General features: G+C 25.4%; 1 protein-coding gene across 2 annotated transcripts; it reads left to right on the forward strand.

Moving 5' to 3' along the window:
* Window positions 1-1,596: 1,596 nt before the first annotated feature.
* LOC411675 (UNC93-like protein) lies at window positions 1,597-8,032 on the forward strand. Of its 2 annotated transcripts, XM_016917921.2 has the most exons (9): window positions 1,598-2,684; window positions 4,378-4,743; window positions 5,063-5,185; window positions 5,259-5,487; window positions 5,563-5,768; window positions 5,848-6,233; window positions 6,776-6,908; window positions 7,002-7,139; window positions 7,315-8,032. In XM_016917921.2, the coding sequence occupies exons 3-9, from the start codon at window positions 5,119-5,121 to the stop codon at window positions 7,533-7,535; spliced, it is 1,380 nt and encodes a 459-aa protein (XP_016773410.1). In that variant the 5' UTR covers window positions 1,598-2,684; window positions 4,378-4,743; window positions 5,063-5,118; the 3' UTR covers window positions 7,536-8,032. The 2 variants fall into 2 exon arrangements, with proteins under 2 accessions (XP_395143.4, XP_016773410.1); XM_395143.7 differs by having other exon boundaries at window positions 1,597-2,684; window positions 5,063-5,487.
* Window positions 8,033-10,811: the final 2,779 nt, after the last annotated feature.

The following is a 10,811-nucleotide window of genomic DNA, read 5'->3' on the forward strand; positions in this document are numbered from 1 at the left end:
AAAAAAATTATCTGATATTGAATCGTTTCAATTATTCACTATTAGAATTCACTCAATTCATGTTTTTTTACATTAATAAAAAATCTATTTATGTATAAATAGATTAGTGAAAAAATGCAGAAATATAAATTGTCATCCACTTATTAATAATAAAATATATCAATATAATGATATGATATGATATATCAATATATCAATAATTCAATATATCAGATTGAAAGTAACTAGAAAAAAAATCTCAAATTTTTAGTGTAATATATTATGTAATATATTATGTAAATTATATACATATCTATTTTTAAATATACAATTTTATAAAGAAATGACGATGATAATAACAATTTGAGATATCCATTCCAGCTACGAATGATATAAAGTGATATTATCAATTACAGTCCTTGAACAATAACAATTACATATCCTTTTAATGAGAAACAAACGCCTGATCCCGAGGTGATTAACCTGTACGATTAAAAAACGATATGGTATGGCTTTTACATGCGGCATTATTGTTTTAACATTGACACACTTTAACAGATTCTCATGCCACTTAATACTATAATATGAAATAAACAAAGTTCAAAGATTTTCCTTGAAAGATGTTATTGTAATATGACAATTTCAATAGTATATATAGAATGTGACTCCATGATTCAAGAGAGATAAAGCCACAAGAATCTCTTTATGTACATTATAATTATCAAGTTTCCTAATTATTCATAAAAACAATCCGATAAGTGTCAAATGAATAAATATGCAAGTGAGAAATTAATAAGCAACAAAATTTTGAATGAAATATATGTACATATTTATGTCTCTCACGAACATATTGAATACGCTATTAATAAAAAATTTAAAATCTCTTTTCCAGTTGTGAGTTTATATTAAAACTTTTGTTTCGTTAATTTAATTTTATTATTTTTTACACTAGTTTACTTATTATTATTATTATTATTTATTATTATACTTATTATTACTTATTATTATTTAGATTTTTATATATAACACACGTATATGTAAATAACTATATATATAATTATAGCTGACATAAGTTACAGACAAATTTTTCAATATATTCCGAAAACAATATCTTTGAAAAATTATTCGGCCAAATCATAATTTATTCGTGTTACATTTCTACATATTTATTCAAATTATCGAAGATCAATATTCACAAAATACACATTCCGGTCAAATTCTTCGCAATATCGAATCGTTCAAATGGAAACAAAGTGGTATAAATTATCGTAAATTGAAAGGAATCCGATAGGCGAATATTCAGGATTAAAATTATTGTAGTTTATTATAATTTATTAAAATTTTAATAAACAATTTGATATTTTATAAAAACCCTTTGCATTTGAAGTATATACATATATGTAAATATATATTTGAAATATTCTTTTTCCTATTACAAACAATGCAACAATGTTTTGGTATTCTATAATAATAAATCAAAATTTTATTCAAATCTTATTCTATTTATTTTTTATAAAAATATATTTATATAAACATTTTTAGTCTGTCATTTGGATCTTCATACTTTTTAAACTGAAGAATCAGTAAAGAATCTTTTATATATTGATACGAAAGTGATGCCACCTATCCAAGGGAACAGACTTTAAGTTACCGTGCACCTTTTCATACCAACCTTCCCATACCACACGTTTCTCGTTTATCCTATGAAACGTAATTCAATTTCTGTATAACAGGAAAAATCGTTTATACGATTTGTGTCGCTCGAGATTCACAGGAAATCAAGGAATGGAAGGATGCAGTACGCACTCTCCCTGTTATCGACCATATCAAGATTAAAGCAAGAATCAAGGGAGAACGAATGATAGCGAGTGATACCGAATTCACCCGAAGGGTTAGTCGTGTTCAGTGTTGTACTTTCCACGAATACTGGATGAATAATACTGCAACTCCTTTGCACCATTCGAACACATTATCAACTATATATATTTTTCAACATGTTTTGAAATTTCATCAAAGAATTAGCCATGTGTTTGTGAAATTTTAAATACACGTGGATTTTCATTTAACTTGAAGTTTATTTAGGAGGACATTTATTGGAAATGTAATCGAGGATTTCTTATTGTATTACTGAAAATAGAAAAAAATATATTGCAAAAATTGTTATGATACGGATATGATTAAGTAAAGAATTAATAGAGATAATTTGAAGAAATGTTAAAAGATTTTATCATCATTTTGATGGTGTCAATTCAATTTCTATAAATAAATAGTAAATATAGAAAATATAAGATTTTCAATGTCTGATGTAGTGCTTGCTCGATGCTGCGGTTTCTCAGTTTAACGTGGTTATCGATCATGCAACGATACATAACGGAAGTACAAGTGATATAAATATATGATAAATGATGAAGAAAAAAGAATCAATGGATATCTTAAAATTGTTCAAATCAAGTTTCTAGTGAGGTGAACTTATATGTATGTATTTGTGCTTTCTTCGCTATTTTTATGGAGAAAATTAATCAAAAGATCGAAACATGCGTGTTTCGAAAAAAAAATTGTTTGATGGACTGGATTTATTGCTACATCATTAAACAAATTGATATTTGGTGTTACTAATTGTATGAGAAAAATGATAGTTGCTAATTCGTTCATAGATGAAGAACCATGACGAACGTTGGTCAACGCTATAACACAGCTGTAGAAAAGTAAGTTTAATTTTCTTGTTGTTTAATTTTTTATTGAAAAATTTTTATTTAAAAATTCTGTTATTTTATAATATCTCTTTTTTTATTCTATAAAAAGTTTACATTTTATATTGGACAAAATGAGAGATATTAAATAAAAGATAATATATATCAATAGATAGCAATTAAAAAAATTAATGTATATTCACTTTTAATAAAAATGTGATTAATGTGATATGATACTTACATAATGAGTTATTATGCAGATGTGTAAATATTATTGTGTATATGCACGCAAATTTAAAAATTTAATTTGAATTTTTATAAAATAATAGAAATGATTTAATCAGAAAAAAATATATATCTTTATATATAATTATACTATTATTATGTATTACATTATTCACATTTATATACAATTATTTAAATATAAAATTATATATTAAAATTATACATCAATACAAGAATTTATTTCATTATATTACGATAATTATTATGATTATTTCATATAATAAAAATTAGCTTAAATTATTGTCATAAAGTTATCTATATTTATATTTCCAATAAAATCAATAGGTCTGTTGTCGACGACATACAGGATAAAACAATCTTATCGATTTCGTTGTATTATATTAATGAAAATTATTATTATACTAATAATAATTCTACATATTAAGAAAAATTTTAACAATTATTAACAAAATATATAGATTCGAAGTTATTATGTGAAACTTACTGATACTTATTATTAATCGATACAATACGGTAAATAATATTTTTTATGATTATATTATCAACATTCGAAAAAAACATTCTTAATTTCTTGCTGAAATGATTTTACATCTTTTTTATATCTATAACGGATTTTAGTTATGTAATGTTTACAATAAAGATTGATCAATGAAATAATCAACTATATCATAAATGAATTGCGGTTATGTTCATAAAAAAAATATGATACCTAATTCGATTACGATTTATTGTAGAAGAAAATTATTTTTAATTAATATATTCATTATTTTTATCAAATTTTTTATATATATAAATAAATTTTTTGAATTATTTTTTAATATACCCTTTCATCTATTTATAATTTTTAATTTTTAAAAGTTATCGTTTTTAAAATGTTTTAAAAATTTTTCGAACAATTTTTTAAAAATCTCATAGATAATATAAATCAAATTGAAATAATACGATTCACGATTTCGATTTGCATTTTCGATCTAATAACAGTCGATCAAAGCATCATTACGATTGGTCGAAATCCTTCCTCACAACTGATATCAAGGTTACTATACATTAGTGTGCTCATTATATATGATAGCAATTCTCCTGTTGTAAGTTCTCGTTCAAGGTTCCTTTAGCAACTACGGAATTTCTATCTTCATTCGTTCCTTTTTCTCTGTTTTTCTCTCGCTCCTTACATATTTAACAAGAATGCAATCCGAGAATTGCTACATCATCTATGCAAAATGTTCGCATATTTGTTAACAATACATATATCACAAAAATTATGAACTAAATTATGAAATTATTTTATAACAATTTTTCAAATTGATAATAGGCAATCAAAATATTGTTTTAAATTAAGAAAAATTCAAAATGTACGACTTTTTAATTATCTTCAAGAAATAAATCCTCTTTACTTTCTATTTTTCTTTTCGATTTTTTTATTATTTTTTTACGTTATTCAATAAGATTATTTTTTTGTTAGATATAGGTAACCGACAGATAAACAGATGGAAGGTGAAAGAGCAAAGAAGGAATTTCAACGATGATCGTATATTTTCTTGGCAATGATTTCCTCCGAAATTGAAAACGTGTTTAAACGAATTTAAAGAGATAAATCTGACGAACTAGAGCGAAAAAAGAGCAAGAAATTACGAGCATGGGTTCTTTGCCAAATTTACACGAATTGTCAAAGGACAAACTCGAAAGTCCTGCTTATAGACCGGCTCCGATCGGTGGTTTAGGACCCATACGACTGCCAGCTCAGCCTCCGCCGTTAGCACATACTCATAGACGCGCTAGAAGCAGTGGTCATCATCATACCTTGTGGGATAATGATGCTATGCTCGAGGTGTGGTATTTATTTGTCATATGTTTAAATTCAAAATCTCCATTATTTATTATATATTTCCATTTTCATTCTTTATTAGATTCAATGGTAATTATATTAAATATATAACCAAAAATTAATATTTCATTTCATTTAAAAATCTAAGGGCGGCTATTTCTTTAATTTCATAAAATTTATTCTAAAAATTTTTATTCTATTCTAGATTAATTGTATACTGTTTAATTTAAAAAAAATTATGTTAATATCTACAGTAGTTGAAAAAAAACTATTTATATTCATTGATCCGTTGAATATTTTATAAAAAAAAATTTTTTTACAGCATATGGCAGCATATTCCCCAATTTCCTGCCGATCAACACGAACGTCTGCATTATCATGGCGTCGACGAGACTCGATGAACTCATCTGCAGGAGCATCATCTGTTCGTCGGCTGATCGCTGCGGTGAGGACAGCTCCTTCCGGTCCAAGACCTCCGAAAAAAGTGATCCTGAGGCATTGTGCTGCTCTTCTCTTAGGACACGCGAGCTGTTCAGCTGCTATGCTGCCCATGTTCCCGTTGCAAGCTGGCCTCGGTACATTCACTCTTCATCTGGGACCGATGTTGCTCGCTCTTCTTTATGCAACTGCGACGATTACTAGTTGCTTTGCGCCAATTCTCGTGCAAAGATTTGGGACTAATCTTGCAATAAGCACTAGTCATATGGCCACCACCGTTTTCGTTGGATTACATTTATACCCAAAATGGTGCATATTAATTTTTAAATAAATTTTAAATTATGATTATATGCTTATAATACATTATAATTATGTATTAACTAGGTACATACTATTACCTAGTTATGCAATGTTAGGCGCTTGTATAAGTCCAAGTTTCATAGCAAGAGTTTCACACATAAACACTTCAGCGACAAGTTTAGCTCTGGTATGTGTCGATCCCGAGGATCCTGATGAAACAAGACGCGAGTGCCTTCTGAGAAGACTTAATCGAGCAATCAAATTAGCAGAAGACATAGGTCTCGCACTGGGTATGAAAATTATGTATATATCTTAGAAATTATATTGTTAAAATATTCCGTGAGTTAAAATGGATAATCTTATTTTTAGGTTGTTTAATCGCTGCCGTACTTGTAAAATTAATAGATTCAAAACCTCTCAACACAATAAGCAGTGAAAACGACATGTGCGGAGCAGAATATTGTCCGGAGGATTATCCTTATAATGGCACAACTAATTTATCGACATTATCATCTGATACATCAAAAATATTGGTCAGCATATGGTTAGGCCTTGCTGTTTTAGGCTTAAGTATATCGTGCGCTTTTCTCGACTCCAGAATGAAAGAACCGCAGAATGTAAATGAAAAGCATAGCATGCAAAATATCCTCGCGTCTGTGAAAGCAGCATTTTTGGATCCTAAATTACAGCTGGCTGCACCATTAACACTTTTTATCGGACTTGAACAGGGTTTTATCTATGCCGATTTTATAGAAGTAAGTATAAAAATATTAAACACAAATATTAACAGATGATTTCAAAGTAAATGGATCATGATTCTAAAAATTCCAAGATTAATATATTAGATAAAAAATTTTAAGATATTATTCTTTAAGTTAAAATGATATAAAAATAAAAAATTAAAAAAATATATATTTTGTTTTTTAGTTATTAATAATGAAAATCAATGAAAATATTTTTGCACGCGAATCACAGTCTTTTTTTTTTTATGAACTATTATCCATGTATTGTTAGATTTAAAGATTATTGTATTTTTCAATTTATAAATTACCATACATTCATTCATAGGAATATATTTTTATTAATTATTTTTTAATTTTCAACAATTAAAAAATAAAGTCGAGAAACTTATTTTCATATTATTTAAATTTAAAAATTAATTATTATATTTTTGAATATTTTAAGTCGAACGTTTTATATCTATGTAATAACTATTTTTTTTGTGGCAAATTTTATAATATACATATTTATTTATTATATTATGACACATCATGAATATTTCATTATTATTTGACAGGCATATGTAGTTTGTGCTTTGGGAGGAGCTAGCACTGTAACTATCAGTTTTTTAGCTTTAGCTTCTTTACAAGCTCTTGCTGGTGTCACTTTATCAATGTTATTAAGGCACATTAAAAGATATTTCGTTGTAGGTAAGTAAATATATCATCGTGAATTTTATTTTTCTTATTTTCTTTAATCATTATTAAAAATTAATCATGATAATTAATCATTTTTTTTAAAAGTTGTAGGATTTGTATTTCACGCATGTTTATTGTTGGTTTTAACTACCTGGAGACCATCTGGTGATGATCCAGCACTTTTTCACGTTATATCTGCTGCCTGGGGAGTTTGTAACTCCATTTGGGAGACTTTAATATACAGTAAGTTATTATAGACAAAATTTAATTGCATTTAAAAAAATGAAATTTTATATATATACAAATATTAAATTTATATAATATAAATTTTACGTACACATATTAATCTAATATAATAAAAATATCATATGTTAATTGCATTTTTATTCATATTCTATTGATCTTGTTTAATTTTTAGCACTAGTATTAGGTTTATATCCAAATTCTTGGCAAGGACCTTTATCAACGTCTCTCTTTTGGAAATATCTTGGTCTCGCCCTCACTCTTGGCTTACATGGTTTGGTCTGTACACGATTTCGTGTACTTGGTCTTTCCGGTGTGCTACTTCTTTCAGTGCTTCCTTATGGATGGTTAGAAATTAGATTGGCGAAAAGAGGAAAAAGTTTGGCACCATTGTGACTGGGAGATCCATCTACGAATGATCATAGATCAAGTATCAAAACAGAAGCTCGTTATAAAGATTGAGATAAGTTCGTTCCATTCGGCTTAAGAAGGACAAGAAGACATAATAGAAGCAGAAATCCTTTCATTGAACATGCTTCAACTATTGCAAAATTACGCACACGAAGAAGAGCAAATAGTGTTGCTTTTGCTTGTAATATTGAACAAAATATAACAGCAAAAGATATTGAACCACAACCTTCTTCATCTGCAAATGATCATCGAGTAAGTATTACAAATCAAGACGGTGTTTTTCCTGTTTCTTAAGATTAGATAATTCTTAAGAAATTACGTAATTTTTTAATATTTTCTATGTTTAAATATAGGTTGAGATTAAATAACAAAGACAATTTTTAATTCAATAAATTTAATTACATTCTGTGTCTTTTTCCTTAGGTGTTTAATGTTTCCAAATATTCAAATTGAAAATTTTAACTTTATAATTATTGCAATAGATATATGAAATTTTTTTCATATGCAGATATTCATTTATACAAAGATTTGGTAAAATGTAATATCAATTAATATTCTATTCATATTCTAATTCAATTTTAAATATATTGTTATTATTATGTTGTTATTATTACACAACATTTTAGATAAGTAATTTTTTATCAAATTTATATTTGTTATTGAAATATCAATTCATTATTTTTACAAAGAAAGAATTATTAAAATTATATATTTATAATAATATTAAAATTAAAGATAACAATAGCATAATTGTGAGAAATATAAAAATATTTATCAAAAATTCGATGAAAAAATGCTTTTTACTTATTATTAAATAAAATTTAAATTTAAATTTAAATTATTTAAATTGAAATTTAAATAATTTAAATTTTCTATTTATTATTTATTATTTATTAATATTTATCAACATAATATATATTATATTTAAATGAAAATAATGTTGTCAATGAATTTTTAATAATATCTTTTATAAAAACGAAGATGAGAAAAAAAATATCTGCATACCCAATAAATAGAAATTATGTTTCAAAATATTGAGTAAATAAAGTCTTTCTTAAAGTTGAATGGAACGATTATATTGCACATGAAATAAAATAAAAAATTTTTCATGTAGCAAAAAATATAAATAAATAAATGCTCTTACGAACGATTTATTATTCCGTTGTGGTACGATCGGTTTGATAAATCAGCATCGTACAAGACTGAGCGATAGCAAAATATATACTATTAACAATTAAATATAATTAAAGTAGTATTTCTCTGACAAATCATTATAACTGGCGTTCAACCGTCGAAACGTACCTGATGTCTTTCAAAAAAAACCAAATTAATTCTAATCTTGCGGGAAAAAAAAGAAGATTGTAAACCACATCTGCCCTATATCTCACAGAATCGAAACGAAATAATTATAAGATATTTAAATATAAGTATTGTTATATAGTTTAATTATAACTACATATTAACAATATCAATATCAAAGTTTATCATTCATATAAAAAAATTGAATAAAAAATTAATCGTACAAATGATGAACACACATTTTTGATTAAAAGAAAGTTAAAAAATAAGACGCTTCAACAAAAAAAGTAATATATATATATGTATAAATATATATATATATATATATTGATTTTTATCTTGACACAGTAAAAGCATTATGATTATAAATTTTAAAAGGAATCGAATAATCTTAAGTCAATAATTATTTCATAATGTTAAAGAAATATAAACGTTAATGAAATTTTTTCCACTATATGTTTATGTATATAATTTTTCTATTTTTCCGTATTATTATTTATTATTTAAATTGTAGCATATGTAATCCATTCTGTCCTGTACATAATGACCAAACACATAAGTGTAAACACGTGGAAAGCATCAAAGTTTCTCAACATTTATCGTATTTTTTATGACATTATCTTTCAATGTATTCACCATATCATGAATATACATTTGATTACGCTTTTTATAGAAATTTTCGTGTATAAAAATTAACTTATATGATTATATTAAATAATATAGTTCTGTTTTATTACAGATTTTAAGATAAAAAAAGTTGTAAACTAAAGAACTTTAAATACAAATTAACACGTGTTATCTTGGATAATTGTTATAAAATGAAACATCAACTCATGTTTGATGATAATTTATATAGCGCAGACAGATATTTATATGAAATATTTCCCAATTGATAAAACCAATGGGAAATACAAATAGCCGGACTATTTGTAAATTTTTCACGAAAAATTTTCAAATGCAAAGTCACTCTTCTTGTTGCCATAATTTCCAATGTATGACTGAAAATAATTTGTATTAATATGATAAAATGCATTCAAACAAAACATAACCAGCATAAAAATTAATTCATATAATATCATGTTTGTATGTATATCGATATATTTTGCAATCTGATAATAAACTATATACTTATAAGATTCATATGTAAGCAGCGATATAAAAAAAAAGAAACTTTGAAATGTTTTGATGGAAAATGCAAGAAGAAAAGAATATTGTTGATTGTTACACAAACTAGGACAAGAAACAACACTTTCAAAATGAAGTATCTAATATCAAAATTTTCAGCAATAAACTTGCTCATTTTGATTTCAATGTAAGAAAAGATATTTCTAAATATTTGACCTGAATTTATAAATTTAATTATGGTCAATTCTATTTTAAAAAAAGAAATAAATGGAAGTAAAATGTTCGTGTCCTAGTATATAAAAGCATGGATTTATAAATGATATTGAAAAGACATAAATTAATTGTATTTCATGAAATAATAAATATTATCTTATTTTATATTGATCATGTTTCAATCAATTTTCCATTTCGTCATCTTTATAATCTATATATACATATATATATATATATATATATAAAATAGTCTATATATACATATGTATGTATATATATATATATATAGTAATCTTTCTCTAAAAGAAAGTAAATCTCACGAAAGAACATTATTATAGAGAATATTATTTTTAGATTACATTTATGTGAACTACACATAAAGTGATACTAATAACATCCAATGTTGAAAACAACGTGGTATATACTGCATTGCATTACTTTCATTATAAATATATTATTCACACACAAGTAAGTATTTGTCATATTCGAGCCAAGAAAAAGTATAAGTTTATTCTGGCAGTAAAATGTACGTTCTTGCAAACGTTATTTTGTATATATATTTATATATTGACCCATGCAATATCGCACGAGGATAATAATTATTTTTTTTTTCCTTCTCTATTC

The sequence above is a fragment of the Apis mellifera genome, linkage group LG1 (assembly GCF_003254395.2).
Source record: "Apis mellifera strain DH4 linkage group LG1, Amel_HAv3.1, whole genome shotgun sequence".
NCBI lineage: Eukaryota > Metazoa > Arthropoda > Insecta > Hymenoptera > Apidae > Apis > Apis mellifera.

What these genes read in the sequence shown, in the direction of transcription:
- LOC411675 (XM_395143.7), top strand. Translation starts at nt 4,552, where the DNA reads ATGGGTTCTTTGCCAAATTTACACGAATTGTCAAAGGACAAACTCGAA. An exon ending in ATAATGATGCTATGCTCGAG is followed by an intron (nt 4,744 to 5,062) that starts GTGTGGTATTTA and finishes ATTTTTTTACAG; the next exon opens with CATATGGCAGCATATTCCCC. An exon ending in TTACATTTATACCCAAAATG is followed by an intron (nt 5,488 to 5,562) that starts GTGCATATTAAT and finishes TGTATTAACTAG; the next exon opens with GTACATACTATTACCTAGTT.